At 37.5% G+C, this 21,751-nt stretch overlaps 1 protein-coding gene across 2 annotated transcripts in view; it reads left to right on the top strand.

Moving 5' to 3' along the window:
- Nucleotides 1–21,751, top strand: part of FAM81B (family with sequence similarity 81 member B) — a 50,742-nt gene that overhangs the window by 15,108 nt on the left and 13,883 nt on the right. For both annotated transcript variants that reach the window (XM_025993024.2, XM_072735210.1), the window contains exons 3-4: nt 4,112–4,230; nt 11,970–12,099. In XM_025993024.2, coding sequence (XP_025848809.2) covers nt 4,112–4,230; nt 11,970–12,099 — 249 coding nt within the window. The remainder of the gene's footprint in view (nt 1–4,111; nt 4,231–11,969; nt 12,100–21,751) is intronic.

The raw sequence follows: 21,751 nt of genomic DNA, 5'->3' as shown, positions 1-21,751 counted from the left end.
AAGTCTTGCTAAGAGCTTCTTTTCCTAGAATAATTGATTGTCTTAGATAAGCTCTGAAAAAAGACAAAACATTTTCCAAAAACTCTAAAATCTCAAAATATTTGCCATCCTCTTAAGGGGTTGGTGTATACAGCGAAAATGAGGAGAACTGGTCTGTGTAGGAAATACCTGAAGATAACGTATTTAAAATATTATAAAGAAGAAACTATTAGGCTACTTCCAATAAATAAGACTATAAAATGCCAAGTGCTTTACAGAGAAATAGATGGTGTTCAAGTATTTTTTAAAAACCTAAACTCCTTAGCCAGGTCAGCCCACTGCAGATTGACCAGCAAGATAGGTTCTAGTGAGCTGCAACTTGACTTGGGCCTTTGAAAAGAATTTTAAAAAAAATTGTTTTTATCAACCATAATTGCAAGAGTTAAGCTGCTTGGTCCTTTTTATAATCACTATTTGGCTTGCAAGCTGGTAACTAATTATAAACTTTAAAAGTAATTTAAACTCAAGAAAAGGGAATGTTATGTATAGCATTGCTTTCTTGGATTTTTTTTTTCCCCCCTTCAACTTATAAAAGCAATGCTTTTTCATTAGAATCATTTTGAAAGCTTAAAAAAAAAATGTTAAAACTGGGGCGGGGGAGGTGGTGGACAGGGATTCTCATCATTCCACCAGCAAATGACCATTTCTACAAACACCCAGAGTCATTTCCCTCAAATCCTTCCATTTAGAAAGCTGAGACTACATTTGTAAGCACAATCTTTAATATAAAATTATATCATAAACTCTAACATGTCATTAAAGGTCTTTGCATGGTGCATATACCATGATTTACTAAATCATTATCTTAATATCTTTGTGCATTAATATATGTCTGTATTTGGCTTATTTCCACAGTATATATTCTTAGAAGTGAAACTCCAGGGTGTGAACACTGAAAGCTCTTGATGCGTGCTGCCAAGCTGGTTTCCAGAAAGTTTATGCTTACTTACACTTCCATTAGCGTTACATGAGAATGCTTTTTCACTGCACGCATGGCAGCATTGTGATTTATTATTTTAACTTTGCTAATCTGATGGGATAGAAATGAGATCTTTCTCTTTTTCTCACTTTTTAAAAGTGACTATAACAATTTGCATTTTCTCTGTCAGTCATCCATTAATGTCTTTTACCAATTTATCTTTGGAGATAAATCTTTTACCTTTTAATACTTTTTAATTTTTATCGATTTGATGAAATGTTTTATTAAGGATAATAGCTGGTGGTACCCTGGCAAATGTTTAACAGCCCAGCAATCAAATACCTTCTGGAGAATAAAAACTTGATTTGTAATGTTTGCCTATTTCCATGGTGTTAATGCTTTCATTGGGATTGATTTCAAACACCAAAACACCAAACACAAAGATGGGAAAAGATAGGCATAATTGGCTTTCGCCAAGAAGTGTATGTTGATTGTAGCACAGAACTGAAATCCTGGGCAATAATGTCTGTTATGTTTTTCCAGTTTGTTGTTTATATCTTAGTTATACTTACAATGTATCTATTAAGTTTAAGTTTATAAGGTTAAACATTCCAATATTTTGCTCTGTGATTTCTCTCATTTTTAAGAATTGAAATTTCTTCATTTAGAACTAAAATAATTACCTCTGCTGTTATTTTTATGGCTTAGCTTTTTTTAAGAAAAGTTATTTTTTTATTTATTAACAGTTATTTCGTTCATTAATCCATTCATTTATTTGAGAGAGAGAGAGAGAGAGAAAGCCAGAGAGCATAAGCAAAGGGAATGGCAGAGGGAGAGCGAGAAGCAGGTTCCCCTTAAAGCAGGGAGCCCCGTGCAGGGCTGGATCCCAGACCCCAGGATCATGACCTGAGCCAAAGGCAGACACTTAACCTTCTGAGCCACCCAGCAACCCCATGGTTTAAGTTAATATTTTAAATCTATTTTTCTAAAATCTATATTGATGTGTTATGAGATAAAGATCTAAATTAATTCTGAATAAATAACCAGAGATTCCAACACCATTTGTGAAATTCCTCCCCCACTGCTTTGTGAGCCTCTGGTATAGCATATCTCTTTCTTAGGTTTACCAAGATCTTCACTACATTACATTGATCTATTTAGGTATGCATATTTATTTAGCTACATTGATTCATTTATCCTTATCTCATATATTTTAGTGTTTAGTAGGACAAGTTCCCTCTCATCACAAGTCTTTACCAAAACAAAGCAAAACAACATCTATCACTAGGGTCTACATATCTGTCTCTCCTCTCTCCCCAGTAATTCACGTGTTGAAATCTAACGTCCAATGTGATGGTATTGGGAGGTGGGGTCTCGTGACTAGGACTAGGGCCCTTCTAAAAAAAGACCCCACAGATCTCTCTAACCCCTTCCACCACATGAGAACACAGTAAGAAATAGGCAGTCTGCAACCAGAGAGGGCTCTCACCCAGAACAGGACCATGCTGACATTCTGACCTTGGACTTCAGCCTCCAGAACTGTGAGAAATAAACTTCTGTTCTTTATTAGCTACCCAGTCTATAGTATTTTGTTAGAGCAACCTGAACGGACTGAGAGACCTACATGCAAGCAAAAAACAAATGAAAACAAAACTCTAGCTAGTGTTCTTAATACTTCTATGTTTTCAGTTAAAATTTTATTTGCCTTTGGGTTGTCTCAACCTGCCAGTTTACAAATGAGAAAGAGCCTGTATATGATCTTTAAAATTTCTGTCATTCATTTGCTACAAATACCCCTCTTTTCCTCAAAAAATTCATAAATGTTGATTCCTGGGTGGTTGAGCATCTGCCTTCGACTCAGGGCATGATCCTGGAGTCCCAGTATCGAGTCCTACATCGGGCTCCTTGCATGGAACCTGCTGCCTGCCCCCCCTCTGTGTCTCTCATTAATAAATAAAATCTTAAAAAAAAATTCATGAACGTAATTTAAACATAGTTCAGGCCTTGGTCAAATATAGCAACTAAAATGTTTTCCCAAATCGTGAACTTAACCTTTTCTTTATGAATACATACAAATTATGTCATGTATCTCCACTTTACATTAGAATTTGTTTGAATGTCAAGATAGAATTTTTTTGTATGAACCAGCAGAGTTTTTCTTTTCTTTTTAAATTAATATTACTTATGAGTCTGGAGAAATTTTAAACTACTATTTTTGGAACCACCAGCCTGGTAGTGTATAAGACAGGCTTCTCTATTTCAGAATACCAAGAATTACTGAAGCTATGACTAAGGATACACAGGGGCAAAATGTGAACCCACTTCAGGCCATAAATCCTCTGTGTTCTCTAAAACACTGAGAAAATAAACCTTTTTTCACTCCGAGTGAAACAGTCTGATTCACATTTGCTTTTGTTGGTTGTATTAGCTTCACTGTGCTTCTGAGTCAATCTGTAAAGTCAATCAGGGTCTTGCCTGATACCATATGAAAGATCCCTTTTTCTAAACCTACCACCAATTCTGAAATAGGTTTTTGTGAAAAGCTTTTATATCAGTGATGGCCAAATGGAAACCCATAGCTATAAGAGCACAATAAGTATGTTTTATTTGGCCCATATCACGTTTATAAAAGATTTTGACTAAGATGTCTGTACTTAAAAATTGAAAGATTTAGGGTTGATTGGGTGGCTCAGTCAGTTAAGCTTCCAACTGGGTTTCAGCTCTAGTCATGGTCTTGAGGTTGGGGGATCAGGCCTGCATTGTTCTCCACGCTCAGGGGTAAGTCTGCTTGGGATCTTTTCTCTCCCTCTGCCCCTCCCCTCACTTATGCTTGTGCTTGCTCACTCTCACTCTCTCTGAAATAAACAGATCTTTTTTAAAAATGGAAAGATTTAACATAAAATCTATATTTGGACTGGTGTTGAAACTCTGTTGAGCCATTATTCCTACCTGGCAACCATCTGCTGGAATCAGGCCATCATCGCCTCCCTCAGATAAGGCAGGGACCGCCTCTGCCTGACATAAGACTCTCTCACTCATTTATACTATCAGCCCAATCAGGAAAATCATTTGATTTTGCAACCTCTGCTTTAAACCATATTTTCTTATCATGTGTGATGGGAAATTAATGGGAATTTATACTCAAAATTACAGATTTTGGAAGAACAAATAAGAGCTCGAGACCAGGCAGCCACAGGAACTAATTTTGCAGTACAGGAGCTAAACACCAAACACCTTCAAGGAGTTGGAGATCTTCGAGGAAGAGTAGCAAGGTGAGAAGAAGCATCTAACAGTCAGTTCTTGCCCACTGAATTCTTATTCCCAAATAAGTTCCATACACTAGAAAAGTAGATATTGTTTTTACATTAGGCTAAACTATCAGGTGGTAGTTGAGAAAGTATAGGATAGAATTTGAAAGCCTTATTCCACCTGTGAGACTCAAGGGGTCTTATAAAAGACCCCTTATATACAACATCCAGTTTGGTTCCATCTGAAAGTGACAAGAATCATCTTGTCCATAAAGCCCTCGAGTGTCCAAATGCCAACATCTATACAAAGACATGGCCTCACAGCCACAAACAAAATCCCCAAATGTGTCAAATTCTAACAATTAAAACATTTAAAATATATAAGATTGACATATAAAAGTCTAACAAAAGAAACTTACTTTCAAATGGATAAAATTTTGAGTAACATCTTTCATATGATATTTACAAATCAAAAGAATTAATGCTATGTGGGTTAGCAAAAATCTGTGGGTGTTGACAATGGCAGGACCATTCTAGTAGGCATATCAAAGATCACTTGTGAATCACTGACTTAGACACCTTTACAACTCTACATCTTCCACCAGCACCTCATTCTTCTCTCCTGGAATACCTGACCTTCATCTTGCTAATCTGCTCTGAAATGTTAGTGACCACATAAGAATTAGGTGATAAACTTCTTTTAGACAGTCTACAACAAAAAATGTGTTAAGCTACATGCTGTATGCCATATAACCATATGCCCAGACAGTGTGCTAGAGTTCAGAGATTCAATACATGGTTCCCTTCCAATTTGCCAAAACCCCAGGTTTATGTGTATCTGGGAAAAAAACTCCAAATATAAGAAATTAGATGAACACTACAATGAGAGCCTGTGGTGCCATGGGAACACCCAAATCAGATTGAGGCATAGGGAAGTCTTCCTGGAGGAGGTAACAGTTGAGATGAGTTTTGAAGGATCCATAGCTAGTTAGCTGGACAAGGAAGGATGGAAAATGCACTTCATTTAGGAGGAATAATATGTGCAAAATACATCAGGGATGAATTACTGTGGCATGTTCAAGGGGCTACTCGTGAGAAGGGTGTTTTAATTTTGGTATTTTGGGGTTTGCATTTAGGAAGAGGTGGGAGATGAACCTCACAAATGGTCTAGGTTAGAGGCTGAGGAGTCTTGTGGGCCACAGTAAGAAGTTTGAACTTTAAGTAGAACATTATAAATAACCATGGGAATATTTTAAGTAAGGGGGTGACATATTTAGCAACATTCTCTAGTAGCTGAATTGCTGGGGTGTGGAAAGGAAGGTGAAAATGAAAGGAAGGCTACTGCAGCAATCAAAGTGACAAATGTGAAGGGCTTCAACTAAAGCACTAGCCATGAAAGGGCAGAGCAGGTAACAGATATTAGGAAAACAATCTATAGGAATAGTACCTATGTGTATACACACATGTATGCAATTATATTATTTATAAATATATGTTTATACATCAAAATATACAAAATTCTATATTTCACTATATAGTGTTTGATACACATAAAGGACATTTTATAATATCTGGATAAGTCATGAAGCAAGATAATAAAACAAACACTAGCAAACCCACAATCATACTTAGATGTGCCATGATTTCGCAAAGATAAACGCCAAACTTTTGTTTTGCATAAAACTTGGAATTTGGTTTCATTTGGTGGTATGTTGATGATGCCCCAACTATTTTTTTCTGCGAACTGCTTACAAACCTACTATACTATTTTTGTAAATCTTGCCTTACATATAAGATTTAAATGAAACCAAGACATGAGTGGAATACTATCAAGAACAAGATGCGCAATTCTTTTTGCTCTGCTTCAGTTTTTTTTTGTCTTTCTTAAAAACAAAAATTATATTTGAAGTCTATACATGATGACTTAATAGATACATGTGCATACTAAAATGGTTACTATAGTCAAGCTAATTAATATATCTTCTCCTCACATAGTTAACTATCTTGTGTGTGTGATAAGAACATTTAAAATCTACATCCTTAGCATATTTCCATTCTTCAACACAATATTATTAACTGTAGTCATCTTTAGGTATATTTTTCCTACCTAACTATAACTTTGTACTCGTCAACCGACGTTTCCACATTTCCTCCACCTCTTCACACTGGATAACCACCATTCTACTCTCTGCTTTTATGTATTTGACTTTTTCAGATTCTATTTAAGATCCTGTGGTTTTTGTCTTTCTGCGCCTACCCTAATTAACTTAGCATAATGTCCTCCGGCTTCATTCACGTATTCGCAAATGGCAATATCCCCTTTTCTGAGTCTAAATAATTATTAAAATGTGTGTGTGCTTGTGTGGGTATTTCACAATTTCTTTATCCATTCATCTGTCAACAGACATATTTTGGCTATTGTGAATATTGCTGCAATGAGCGTGGGAGTGCAGATATTTCTTCCAAGTACTGACTTCATTTCCTTTGGATATAGATCCAGAAGAGGGGTTGACGGATGATGTCAGAGTTTTATTTTCAGTTTTCTGAAGAACCTTCATCCTGTTTTCTATAATGGCTCTACCAATCTATATTCTTACCAACACTATACAAGTGTTTCCTTTTCTCCACATACTAGTCACCATTTGTTATCTTTTTATTACTTTGATAATAGCCATCCTAACAGGTGTAAGATGGTATCTCCTTGTGGTTTTGATTTATAGTCTGCTGATGATCAGTGATGTTGGGGACCTCTTCACGTACCTGCTGGTCATTTGTATGTCATCTTTGGATAAATGTCTATTCAGATCCTTTGTCCATTTTTTAATCTTGTGGTGGTTCAAAGCTCCCTCTTTGTGTTTTTTTTTGTTTGTTTGTTTGTTTGTTTGTTTTGGTCCCAAAGGACTTGCAAATGAGCCCATCAGCTCTCAGAGCTGGGTGATTTGGAAGCCAGTCTTTCCAGTGGCAGCTGTAAAAGTTGGGGTGCTAGATATGTGGTCCAAACCCTTCACTCCTCAGGGAGGAGCTGGGATTTCGGGGTCCCCTCCCAATTGTAAGGAAGGCACTGTGCCAAGATGATTTACAGCATAAATGTGTCAGCTTTTCCTATTCACTTCAATTTGGGTATTTTCTTAGTTGCCTGTTATGTAGGAGTCTTTAAATTAGTTTCTGGATTTTTCTCAGAGGAAACTGATCAGTGTATAGCTATTTATTTGGTGCATTCACAGGAGGAGGAGAAACCAAGAGCCTTCTATTCCTCCATTTTATTCTTCAATTGTTTAATTACCTTCCCCTTGAATCCTACATAGTGATTTTCAGACAAGGATCATATTTTTTTTCCTTGGAATGTCTCTGTTTTATGAAAATTTCTTAAATCTATTTGTTAATCTGAGACAGAATCTGGCTAAAAGCCATAAGACTTAAATTCACTTCCTCTCCTGTTTCGTATATTTTTGTCATGTAAGTGACTAATGAACAAGCTGAGACTGAATTAATTACTGTCTTTCCACATATATTGACCTTCATTCCAATTAGTATCTTAGCATAACTGAGATTAAGCTGATTATTTCAACATAATTCCTAACAAACATTTTACAGCAGCATAAATCAAACACAATATCTAATAATGAGAATGTGCTTTGAATTTTGTACTTTATTTCTTACTCCAAAACATTGGCAGTTTAAAAGCAAGTGTTTCCAATGACATGAGGTTCTCAAAGTTGTCTGGCCTGCTTTGATACTCTCTTTTCTATTCAGTAGATCATAGTCTCAAGTGCAAATAAGGAAAAGCAAATATGTAAAGAATACCCACAGGGATGACTATGATTTACAGTCTGCAGCAGCAGCCAAAGGAGGCCAAACTTCTAGCCACATTTGGCTATTTGGGACCCAAAGGAGGATTTGCTTATGAAAAAATAATGAATTGTGTTGATATGTGATTAAAAGCAGAGGCCATATCCTTTGGAGAAACAATAAAGGTACCATGGATATTGTCAACTTCTGAAAAGCTAAGAGTAGGAACTTCTGATTATAATGGTTGAATAAAAATATTTTTACTTCACTTCTCTCACTTGAGACACCTTAAAAGCCAGTTAAAAATAAAAGAAGGGAAACAAAAGCTCCATCTTTAATATAACTTGGAAGTCGCCACAACTGCTAACCACAAACAGAGTACACTTCCCAAGTTCTATGGTGTCTAGTCCTCCTCAGATCTTAAACATAATGGTTTGCTCCAAATCAAGAGTAATAATCCTAAAAGGCATAGGCCAAATAATTTGTATGGAGCAATATTACCTCAGGGCTCATGTGGGTCATGGGAGAGATAAGAATGTCCCTTTAGAGGTTCAGGTCAGTAACACAGAGAGTTGGGGAGTGTATCTGAGGATCCAATCATGTTATTGATCATCTAGGCCCTGGTGCTTGCAAACTGACACCCGAGAGAAATGGGGTGGTGCTATAGGCAGAGGAGGTGGAGGAGGCCTAGAGTGTCACAACAGAGACTGTAGGACTCAATGATTGGCTGTGAAATACAGCAATCTAGTTTTTGAAGAGAAAAATGGGGAAATGGACCCCCCATTTCACCATCATTCAGAGATGTTAAGAGTGATAGTTAGGAAGAATCTAGGCTATGCACAAAAATCACCACCACCACCACCAAGAGACTGACAGAGACAGAAAAACATAAGGCCAATGAACACACCTTAATGAGAGGAATTACCCCAAAAAACACACCAAAATTTCTCCTGGTTTCAAAGAAGAACAAAAGGAAGAGCTAAAAGAAGATTGCTGAGTGAACAGTCACATGTGATTTTGCTCTTTTCTAAAATCCCACTAAATCTAGCAAAAAAAAAAAATCTTTCTCTTGAAAACATATCCACAAAGACAGAGGCTATGAGCGTAAAAATCTTGGAACCTAGAAAATAGACAAGACGTGTGGAAACGGACTTAGCAGGCCTCATAAAACCAATTTTAAACCTGTGGGATAAGCAGGGAATGATCTGGTTTTACACATTCTCCACAGAATTCTCAAAAGGCATAGGAGTTGGCTGCACCAGAAACCTCTGAAACTGGGGGTGAAGATGGGCACTTGTCTGCAGGGAGGCCTGAGAAGAGCACGGAGAGACAGAGCAAGGAGCCATCTTCAGTTTGTTATTAGCCTTTTTTTTAGTTTGTATTGACTTCTAAACTATAGGCATGTTTTAGTTTCATAAAATAAAAACAATTTTTTAAAAAAGGGTTCCCCCAAAAGAGATTATCACCTAAAAAAACAAGATAAACTGGAGTTGCTCAGGAATAAGAGGGGGGGACCCGAAATATTACAGAGATTAAATATGCTTTGGAAGCCCTCCAAATGGAAAAAATACAACTAAAATAAATAATAATTTCTTTTAAAAAAAAAAGAAAGCAAACGTGAGCAAACCATACAAAATGAAGAGAAAACAATTTTCGATATAAAAATGGTCGTAGAAAAATGATACCTACAGCAGACAAGTAAAACTCATTCAACTTAGACCCTATAGGACTCCCACAGCAGGAAAGAGAATGGATTCTTCAGGGAAAAATTATGCATGGGTATAAGAGAAGAAAACTTTCTTGAAACAGAGATTTGAATCCATAAATGAGACTGTGAACCCAGAAACATTGCAATGAGAACAATGGAATCAAGAGATCCTGGTCGAAGGATCATCAGAAATAATTACTAGGCAGCCAGGTAGACGAGACAAGTCAGCCTGCGGCCTTAGGCCGGCGGTGGGGTCTTGCATGGGAAGACAGGAAAGAATAAATGAAGCTGCTGATGCGGTGGGGGTGCTTCCCCAGCACCAGGGACTGGCTACACCCTCTCTAGTCATGACCTCCGTTCATCCTTAAATAACCCCACTCAGCGACATTTTTCAGGATAGCCACTCATGCTTTTGAAGGTTGAGAAGCAACCCTCGAGACACTAGTTATGTCTCTTGTGTCCATGTGTCCATGTGTCTGGCAACCCTGGGCTTGTATGGTAGACAAACTGCAGTGACAGGCAGTGACCTTGGTCTGTCTTTACTCACTTTTCTCAGTTAAGGAAAACTGAAACTCATAGACCTTAAGAAACTTGTCCCAGGAGCGCCTGGGTAGTTCAGTGGTTGAGCGGCTGCTTTTGGCTCAGGTCATGATCCCAGGGTCCTGGGATCAAGTCCCGCATTGGGCTCCCTGGGAGGAGCCTGCTTCTCCCTTTGCCTGTGTCTCTGCCTCTCTCTATGTGTCCCTCATGAATAAATAAGTAAAATCTTTAAAAAAAAAAAAAAAAAAAGAAAAGAAAAGAAAAGAAGGTTTTCACAGCTTGCAAAGCTCAAAAGTGGCAGATTCAACACCAGGTTCCATGTGACACCACAGACCAGTTCTTAACCATTCGTCTACAAGGTGCAGAGCAGCTGTCTCTGAAGGTCGAACAAGGAGGGCATTGGGTGAGAAGTGACAGGGAGCGGTGACAGCAGCAACTGTTTCGATGTAATCTTTAGGGATCTTCACGCAGATCCACGTAACAATATCCTAACTAATGGACAACAGAGCTTGTTTTGACAGCAACAGTTTATACGCACAAAAGTGCTAATGGCTTTTGCCCATGACTTTGGTGCATTCAAGCCAGCTCCCATTTTGATCAGCTTAATTCCAAATTTTTCCTCCCAGCAGTCTCTCCACTCCCACGACTGTCCCCTGGTATCTCTTGAAGGGATTTCTCAGGCAAAACTACCATCTTACTCACTTTTGGCTCAGCTTTGGCACCAAAAATCTGAAAAAACAAATTCATTTCCAGATCCTAAAAAATATTGACAGCTATAAAACAATATTTATAGCACTTAGCATGACAACATGACAATAAGCTTCCTAATAAATATCATTTTAGGACAGTCAAAAGAGTTATTTTATAAAATTACAAACCACAGAGTGATCTCTGATAACTTTGTATAAAGAACAGCATCCTACAACCTATCTTTCATGCGTATAGGACTACATTGAAAGTATAATACCATATGTAACCTGTTGTCTCCCAGGAGAAGCCTTGAGTGGTGATAGTGGGGTGGGGCTCCCTGACAGGCTGGGAAGATGCTTAATCTTCAACTCCAGCCCCATTTCACTAGAATTCCTTCCTTAAGAAAACAAATGCAACTTTATGGGCCAAAACTTCATTCACATGTTAGTGTGAATTGCTTTCATCCTATTATAAGACCATTCTTGACTGAGACCACTCAAGGAGCTGGATTTTTGATTGGGGCTAAGAGGAGGGGAATTGTTTTTTTGAAGATGGGTTGGAAGGTGATGGTGACCTGGGACTCTTTGTAGTCAGAGGAGAAATGACAATCTTGAGATCAATGAAAGAGACTAAATGGGGGAAAGTGATTTCAGAATATAGTATAGAACAGGCAAAAGTTTCAATTTTGCCTACACCACAGGCAGCAGGGAGTATTTCCAACATTAAAATCTACTGGAACTCCTGTGATTGAATAAATATATCAGACTGAAAATCTAAAATCCCTCCCATTTTCTCCCCATGCCTTCATCTACTCCAACCCAGTTCTTTGATGTCAATGTATCATTTTCCAACCTGGTTTCTCTCCCATCAGGAAAAGAAGAGAAAAATGAAGATTTCTGCAGTGGTTCTACATCTACTAACTCATTATTCAAAGAACTTTAGAACTTTTATCATCAGGTGAATGCACACATCCTACTGTAGTATTAAAAGTGTTTGAGCCTATTGATCTCACAACCGATTTTCGTCTTGCTGCTAGATGTGACTCCAGCATTGTGAAACTTTCTGGAGACATTCACTTTATCAGGCACGAGCACCGGAAAATTGAAAAAACAATTCAAGATTTCATGTCTGCCCTAGAAACTGTTTCTAAGAACTTGGATATGAAGGTAACTGAAATTATTTGGAAATTTTTGCTTGTTTTTTGTTTTTTTAAGATTTTATTTATTCATGAGAGACACAGAGAGAGAGACAGAGAGACACAGGCAGAGGGAGAAGCAGGCTCCGCACAGGGAGCCAAATGCAGACCTCGATCCCAGGACCCCAGGATCACGCCCTGAGCCAAAGGTAGATGCTCAACCACTGAGCCACCCAGGCATCCCAATATTGGAACTCTTCCCTTATGTGTTATTGCCAGATCATTATAGCTTATCAAAATGCCTAGTCACATGGTAATCTTTCAAAAGAGCTCTTTTCTTCAAAAGAGTTTAAATATGACACTGTCATATTAAAATGTGCCATTAAATATGGCACTGTCAGTTGAATTAATAAATATTTAATGAGCGCCCCCGCCCCCATGTTCTAACACAGCTACCCACTGTAAGCCTGTGCTACTTGATTCCACTGTTGCTGTTATTCCCTTCCTCTCTGGGTTTTCCTTGGATCGTAGAACCAAGGATTATAAGCAAAGCAATATGTCACGGAAGCTATGATTATTAAAGATGTGAGCTAAATGCGAATTGAGTCTGTTACAGCCCTACAATAGGTTATGTCTCTCACAAAATAACGTACAAATCCATTGGCCTGGTTTTAAAGGCCATCTCTACATGGGCCCCCTGCTTGTCTCTTCAGTTCACCCCATGTTTCCTGGCTTACCCTGCACACCCAGTCATACTAAACAACCTGCAGGTAGGTCCCTACTAACTCTAAGATGTTGTGTGGCCTCCATAATATTTGTGCTCTTTTCTGCCTGAAATCCCTCTCCTTTTTCATCTTCCAGTCAATGGCTTAATTAAAGGAGCTAGTGAGAATTCTTCTGTGTCCTTCTTTGTCACATAATTTTATGCATTTATTTCTTTACTTATTTTAGAGAGAGAGCATGAGCAGGAGGCAGGGGTTGGGGGGAGAGAGAAAGAGAGAGAGAGAGAGAGAGAGAGAGAGAGAGAGAGAGAATCTTAAGCAGGCTTCACACTCCGTTCAGAGTCGAGTGTGGGGTTCAATCTCAAGAGCCTGAGATCATGACCTTGAGCCAAGATCAAGAGTCAGACACTTAACTGACTGAGTCACCCAGGCGCCCCACTTTCTTGCATATCTTATGTAATAACAAGCACATCTCCTCTGAAGTCATTTGGGCAGAACAAAGTGGAAAGAAATCCTTTGGGAATTGGGGGAGATGAAAGTTCAGTGTTTGATTATTTGTTCATAGAGTCAGTTTATCAAAAGCAGAAGCTTCACATAGTTTACTGTAGCACCTATGGACTCACCTTGCCCACACCTACACACCCATCTAACTAAGTCCTAATAGTTTTTTGGTAGATTCTCTTTGTTTTTCAATATATTCAGTCATGGGGCACCTGGGTGGCTCAGATGGTTGAGCATCTGCCTTTGGCTCAGGTCATGATCCCAGGGGGATTGAGCCCCTCCTCAGGCTCCCTGCTCAGTGGAGAGTCTGTTTCTCCCTCTCCCTCTGCCTGCCACTCCCCCTGCTTGTGCTCTCTCCCTCTCTCTCAAATAAGTCTTTTAAAAAATATTCATTCATATCAACAAATCATAACCACTTTATCTGCAGTTTTCTGATTGAAAACCTCAGTACTTTTTTCATAAGGTCATGACCAGAACTTCCAGATCACTGTTAAATAAAATGTGTTGGACTATGAAAAGGTCATAGAGGGCACCTTCTCCAGTTTCTGATTGTACTGGGGACATCTTTGTTGTTTGCTGTTGGCCACTGGCTTGATATTTAACCATGCTAAGGAAGTATCAATTTCTACTTACTTCCATTAGTTTTTATTAGTATTTAGTTTTTATTAGGACTGAATATTTAACTTTATAAATTGCCTTGTAGACATCAACAAATGCCTAAATCATCATATTAGTTGTTTTTTTGGTTTGGGTTTTTATTTATTCACTTGCTTACCTCTTTGGATTTCTAATGTCCTAGGCCAATACATTTCCCAATACTGAAACATTCATGCATTTTCTGCCATATAGTCACTGGGTAATCATTCAGCATTTGACTTTGCATCTAAGTTCAAAAGTGACATTGACTATAGTTCTCCTTAGTTTTTGGGATTTTTTTTTTTTAGGTAATAATATGATATGTATGGCTCACAAACCAAAACTATATAAGAAAATTTGGGTTGCCAGAGTGGCTCAGTTGGTTAAGTGTCCAACTCTTGATTTTGGTTTGAGTCATGATCTCAAGGTCATGATACTGAGCCCCAAGTTGGGCTCCATAGTCACCAGGGAATCTGCTTGAGATTCTCTCCCACTCCCTCTTCCTCCCCCGCCCCCCACTGTGCCATGACTGTCTCTCAAATAAATACATCTTTTAAAAGAAAGAAAATGTACACTGAGAATTTTCATGGCTACCTCTGTCACCAATTATCACATTCTTTGTTTCCCTCATGAAAACCATTTTTATTATTCTGTTCAGGATTCTTTCAGTATGCCCTTATGCAGATACAAGCAAATGCAACTATAATCTTATTTCCTTTTTACAAAAGAGATAGTATTTTATATACTACTATACTGCACCTATTTTATTTTTTTTAATATAAATTTTACTCAGTTAATATGCAGTGCAATATTAGTTTCTGGAGAAGAATTCAGTGATTCATCACGTACATACAACACCCAATGCTTAATACCCTTCACCCATCTATCCTATCCCCCCCACCACCTCCCTCCGTCAACCCTCAGATTGTTCCTTAAGAGTCTTTTATGGTTTATTGCCCTCTCTCCCTCCCTCCCCTGCCCTTCCCATACATTCATCTGTTTGTTTTCTTTCTTAAATTCCACATGAGTTGAACCATATATTTGTCTTTCTCTAACTTATTTCACTTAGCATAACACACTCTAGCTCCATCCATGTTGTTGCAAATGGCAAGATTTCATTCTTTTTTGATGGGTAAGTTCTATACATATATGTGTGTGTGTATATATATATATGTGCGTGTACACACACACACACACACACACATCTTTATTCATTCATCAGTCAATGGACATTTGGGCTCTCTCCGTAGTTTGGCTATTGTTGATAATGCTGCTGTAAACAGGGTGCATGTGCTCCTTCAAATCTGTATTTTGTTTCCTTTGGGTAAATGGCTAATAGTGCAATTGCTGGGTCATAGGGTAGTTCTATTTTTAACTTTCTGAGGAACTTCCATTCTGTTTTCCAGCAGGGTTCCAATTTGCATTCCCACAAACAGTGCAAGAAGGTTCCCCTTTCTCTGCATCCTTGCCAACACCTTTTGTTTCCTGTGTTGCTAATGTTAGCCACTGTGACAGATGTGAGGTGGTATCTCATTGTGGTTTTGAGTTATAGCCCCTGATGAGCAATGTTGAGCATCTTCTCATGTGTCTGTTATTCTTCTGATGTTTTCTTTGGAAAAATGCCTGTTCATGTCTTCTGCCCGTTTCTTAGCTGGATTATTTGGGGTTTTGAGTATTGAGTTCGATAAGCTCTTTATACATTTTTGGATACTAACCCTTTACCTGATATGTCATTTACAAATATATTCTCCCATTCCATATGCTGCCTTGGAGTTTTGTTGATTGTTTTCTTCAATGTGCAGAAGCTTTTTATCTTAATGAAGTCTCAGTACTTTATTCTTGCCTTTGTTCCCTTACTTCTGGTAACGTGTCTAGTAAGAATTTGCTACAGCTGAGGTCAAAGAGGTTGCAGCCTGTATTCTCGAATGGAATTTTGATGGATTCCTGTCTCACATTTAGGTCTCTTTTTTTTCCACTCCTATTTGGAGGTAATATAGGTAATATCTTTTTTTCATCCTTTCACTTTACTTATTTTTTTGTTTATTTTTTATTGGAGTTCAATTTGCCAACATATAGTAAACACCCAGTGCTCATCCTGTCAAGTGCCCCCCTCAGTGCCCGTCACCCAGTCACCCCGTTCCCCCGCCCACCTCCCTTTCCATGACCCCTTGTTCATTTCCCAGAGTTAGGAGTCTCTCATGTTCTGTCTCCCTCACTGATATTTCCCACTCATTTTCTCTCCTTTCCCCTTTATTCCCTTTCACTATTTTTTATATTCCCCAAATGAATGAGAACATACACTGTTTGTCCTTCTCCGATTGACTTACTTCACTCAGCATAATACCCTCCAGTTCCATCCACATCGAAGCAAATGGTAGGTATTCATCCTTTCTAATGGCTGAGTAATATTCCATTGTATACATAAACCACATCTTCTTTATTCATTCATCTGTCGATGGACACTGAGGCTCCTTCCACAGTATAGTTATTGTGGACACTGCTGCTATAAACATTGGGGTGCAGGTGTCTCAGTCTTTCACTGCATCTGTATCTTTGGGGTAAATCCCCAGTAGTGCAATTGCTGGGTACATTTAGGTCTTTATCTTGCTTTTTCTTAACTAAAATATATCCCGGAGATCACCCATATTAGTACATGGAAAGCTTTCTCATTCTTTTTTACAACTGCATACTTTTCCTGTCTACATAATAGCTCATTTTACCAATGTCTCACAGATGGATATTTGGGCTATTTTCAATATTTTTCTCTTTCAAATCAATGCTGCAATGTGTAACCTTGCATTTATGTTTGTGTGTGTGTATGTGTATATAGGTGTGTTTGTAGAATCAACACCCAGATGTGTGATTGCTGGGTCAAAGTACATGTTTATTATTTTGAATGATTTGCACTCTGTGGGGCTTTGACCATATTGCACAGCTCCTGGCAATACGAAAAATGTCCTATATATCCCCATTGCCTCACCAACAGTGTTGACTTTTGAATTTTGTCATTCTTATAGGAAAAAACTATAATCTCTAGGTTTCACTTAGTCTTTCTTAATGTGAGTGAGGTTCATACCTTCAAGAGCCATTTATATTTCTTTTTAACAAGCTATCTGTTCATCTTTTTTATGCATTTCCATATTGTTTTTCTATTTTTCTTTTTTGTCTCAATTTCTAGGAGCTCTTTATATGTAATGGAGACGAGCCTTTCACTATGATAGAGCTGCAAATACATATTCCCAGTTTGTCATCTGTCTTTTGACTTTTGGCATGCTTATATTCTCTCTTTGTAGCTAACTTTATCAGTTTTTTCTTTTGAGGCTTCTTTTAAGTCATACTTAGAAAGAAATTCCACATACAGAGGCCTAAAAGAATTGTTCCTGTTTTCTTCTAGCACTTTCATAGCTTTACCGTTTATATTTAAATTCTTGATCCATTTGGAGTTTTTCCTAATAATATGCCTTGTTATTTTAATCACTGAGGCCTTATAGTATTTTAATTTAAAAAAATATTTATTTTAGAGTGAGAGAGAGAGAGAGCATGCATGAGTGGGGGGAAGGGCAGAGGAGAGAATCTGGAGCAGATGCCCTGCTGAGCATGCAGTCCAAAAGCAGAACTACTTCTCATTACCCATGAGATCATGACCTGAGCAGAAACCAAGAGACGGATTCTTAACTGAATGAGCAACCCAGGCACCCCAGTACTTTTAATACCTGGTACAGTGAGTCCCTTTTGTTGCTTTCTTTTCTCCCTGTTCTTGGTGATAATTGTTAGTTTTTGCATTTGATTTTAAAATCAGTCTGTCTAGTCCCAGCAAACAAATCAACAAACTCAATTTTAATTTGTATTGAAATCATCTTAAGTTTATAAATTTAGAATTGACAGAGTCATAATGCTGAGTCCAAGAACATAGCATGCTTCCTATTTGTGCAGGTTTGCTCTTATTTCGATCAGGAGTAGTTTCAAATTTTCCTCATGTATGCATCATCTTCAGTGTATTTTGGGATTTTGTTATCTTTTTTCTTTTTAGTTTATCATAATGTTTCATTATGTCTTCTCACGAATTGTTAGTTGCATATAATGAACGCCATATTAGTTTTATGGTTTACTAATTTAGCAAATTCTCCTCTTGATTATAGACATTTTTCAGCTTGTTTTTGTTGTTGTTTTCCAAGCACATAATCACATGATTTTTAAATAATAATTTTACTCCTCTTTTCCCATTTCCACATCCATAATTTCTCTCCCTGTTCTAATTGCTTTAATAACTCCACTATGTAATTAAATAAATAGTAGCATAAGGATGGTGGTCATTCTGATCTTGTTCCTGGCATTAACAGAAATGCCCAGTGCTAACAATGAGACTGAAGAAAGAGAAATTAAGGAGTCAATCCCATTCACAATTGCACGCAAAAAGCGTAAGATACCTAGGAATAAACCTAACCAAAGAGGTAAAGGATCTATATCCTAAAAACTATAGAACACTTCTGAAACAAATTGAGGAAGACACAAAGAGATGGAAAAATATTCCATGCTCATGGATTGGCAGAATATTGGGAAAATGTCAATGTTACCCAGGGCAATTTACATATTTAATGCAATCCCTATCAAAATACCATGGACTTTCTTCAGAGAGTTGGAATAAATCATCTTAAGATTTGTGTGGAATGAGAAAAGACCCTGAATAGCCAGGGGAATATTAAAAAAGAAAACCATAGCTGGGGGCATCACAATGCCAGATTTCAGGTTGTACTACAAAGCTGTGGTCATCAAGTTTTTGTTTTTAATCAAGAGTAATTATGGGGATCCCTGGGTGGTGCAGCGGTTTGGCGCCTACCTTTGGCCCAGGGCGCGATCCTGGAGACCCGGGATCGAATCCCACATCAGGCTCCCGGTGCATGGAGCCTGCTTCTCCCTCTGCCTGTGTCTCTGCCTCTCTCTCTCTCTCTCTCTGTGACTATCATAAATAAATAAAAATTAAAAAAAAAGAGTAATTATGAATTTTGTCAAATGCCTTTTCAGCATTTGTTGAGATAATCAGGGGAGTTTTCTCTTAAATATACCAGCATAATTATTTGTATTACTATATTTCTTATTAAGTCTTGTTTAAAAAAATAAATTGCACTTGATTATGACTCTTTTAAGTTGTACTGCTGGATACTGTTTGCTATTTTAAGAAGTTTGCATCCATGTTTATAAACAAGATTAGTCTCTGTGCAAACGTTTTCAAATTTTAGAATCAATGTTTTGCTTACTTCATACAAATAATTTGAAGTTTCCCTTCTTTTTCTATGCTCTGAAACAGTTTAAAGAGCATTGCAATTATTTATACTTTAAAGATTTGGTAGTTTTGCCTCCAAAGCCATCTGGGCCTATTGATTTATGGGAAGGAGAGACCTTTGATATCTCTGCTCAGCTTTTTCTGGGAAATTGTTCTACTTAAAGGTTCTATCTCTTCAAGGGTCAGCTTTAGTAACTTATTTTTCTTTGGAAAAAAGTACCTTTTTCATCCAGATTTTGAAATTAAATTTCATAAAATTGTGCAAAATACTTCTAGTTTTGTTTTTATTCCTTCCTCTTTGTATAGTTTTCCCCCCCTCACCATTTTATTTGTGTTTTTCCCCCCTTTGATTACATGGGTAAGTTTTTCCTTAACAGTATTGGTTGCTCTCCAATGAGCCAGTCGTTTTATGTATTTATAAGTTCTGTTTCTATTTTGTTCTTTCCATATGTTCTTAGCAATTTAAGCTTTTGTATATATTTTTTTCTTTTCCTGTGGTTTGTTTTGCTTCACTTTCTTACTTTTTGAACTCCATATTTGTAATCTTCCTTTGTTTTACTGGTATAAGCATTTTTTACTATGAATTTTCCCTGAGCATTCATTTACTTTCCCTTATCTCCTAGGGTTGATATAATGTTCTCATTATTATTTCCTAGAAATTCTCCAATTGCATATTGTATTTTTCTTTGCCTGAACATCTTAAGAGGGATTGTTGTTTTTTCTGAGTTAAGGACTTTTTGTTGTCCTGGTATTCATTTTTAGTTTTATATCATAATTGAAATTTTTGTTACATATACCAGTTTTTGGAATATTTTAAGGGGTTTTTTGGTGGCTGTATGGTAAATTTTTACATATGTTCTAAAAGAATATATTCTGTATTTTGGCTGCACAACGTTTAGTCAATACCTAAAAAATTGCTTATTGATTGGGTCTTTTGTATCCTTATTTATTCTTTGGTCTATTTTGTCTTGGATTGAGAGAGGTGAATTAAAATCAATAATTATTTGGCTTTCAGATTTGTGAATGTTTTATTTGTGAATTATTTTATTTGTGAGTTATTAATTTGTGAATTATTCCGCTTTCAGATTTGTGAATGTTTTCACTATTATTTGGCTCATACTTATGACTACTCTATCTTTTTTATTCCTAATTTTAATATCTATACATTTTATGTTTAGACTGAGAAAAACTTTATTACCTTCTCAAAGAAATTACCTCTTGGCTTTACATATCAATCCTATAATTTTTTCTTGTTTTTCTTGCTTATTAATTTTTAATATTTATGTATTAGTTTCCTATTGCTGCCATAACAAATTACTACCCACTTAGTGGTTTATAGCAACATAAGTATATCATCTAATAAGTTTCCACAGGTCAAAGCTAGAGCAGATCACCTACTTAATGTCTCACAAGACAGAAATCGAGGTATCAGTAGGGCTGTGTTTCTTTGAGGCAGCTCTGGGAATTAGTCCTCCACCAGACTCATTCAAGTTTTTGGTCAAATTCAGTTTCTTGCAGTTGTGTGACTGTGGTTCTTGCTGGCTGTCAGTTTGAGACTGATGGTCCCCCAGCTGCCAGCTTTCTTTCTCATGTTTTCCATGTGGCCTCTCTCCAGTAACAGGCTAAGTCCATATTATGCTTCAAATCTCTCTGACTCTAGGTGGGAGAGAGTGCTTGGCTTTTAGAGGCCCATGTGATTGAATTGGGCCCAATTGCAAAAACAGGATTTATCTCCCTGTTTCAAGGTCTGTAACCTTAATTAGAGCTGCAAATCCCTTTGGCCCTCTAACATATCATATCCACAGGTCCCAGGGATTAGAGCAATCCACTTCTTTCTTAAAGGAGCAATTCCATTTATCACAATTTGTCAATTTCTTCATTCTGCTTTCCCCTGGTTAGGTTTGTTATTCTTTTTAACCTTGTGAAATGAATGGTTTACATAGCTTTATTCTGTCTTATATAATTATAGAAACATTTAATGCCACAAATTTACCTCTGATTATGGATATGGCTGTGTCCTATTGATATACAATGTTCTTACTATCCTTTCCTAAGTAAATTGTAATTGCAGAGTTGAGTCATTCTTTGACACTTGTATTAATCCTTTGAGAAGCAAATTCCATAAAGGAATTGATGTGCAGGAGATTAACTGGGTGTGTGCGGGCAGGGGAAGGGGGGGATGCGGGAGGGCTGCCTGGATGACTCAGTGGGTTAGGTGTCCAACTCTGGATTTTGGCTCAGGTCATGATTTCATGGGTCATGGGATCAAGCACCACAGAGGTCTCTGTACTCAATGGGGAGTCTGCTTGAAGATTCTTTCTCTCTCTGCCCCTCCTCCCACTCTTTCTCTCTCTCTCTAAAGTAAATTAATTTTTTTAAGGAAGAAATTAATTGAGGGAAAAAAATGTGAAGGAAAATGGGGAGGTTCTTGGAGGAGATGGAGAAAGCCTTCAGATTATAAAATAGGCCTGACTCCTGTGGAGAGACAGAAGAGTAAAGTCTGAGCCAGCCATTCTATCAGTTTCACCAAATTTTTTGAACCA

Source organism: Vulpes vulpes, chromosome 14 (assembly GCF_048418805.1).
Source record: "Vulpes vulpes isolate BD-2025 chromosome 14, VulVul3, whole genome shotgun sequence".
Taxonomy (NCBI): domain Eukaryota; kingdom Metazoa; phylum Chordata; class Mammalia; order Carnivora; family Canidae; genus Vulpes; species Vulpes vulpes.
This window is presented reverse-complemented; position numbering and strand designations above follow the sequence as displayed.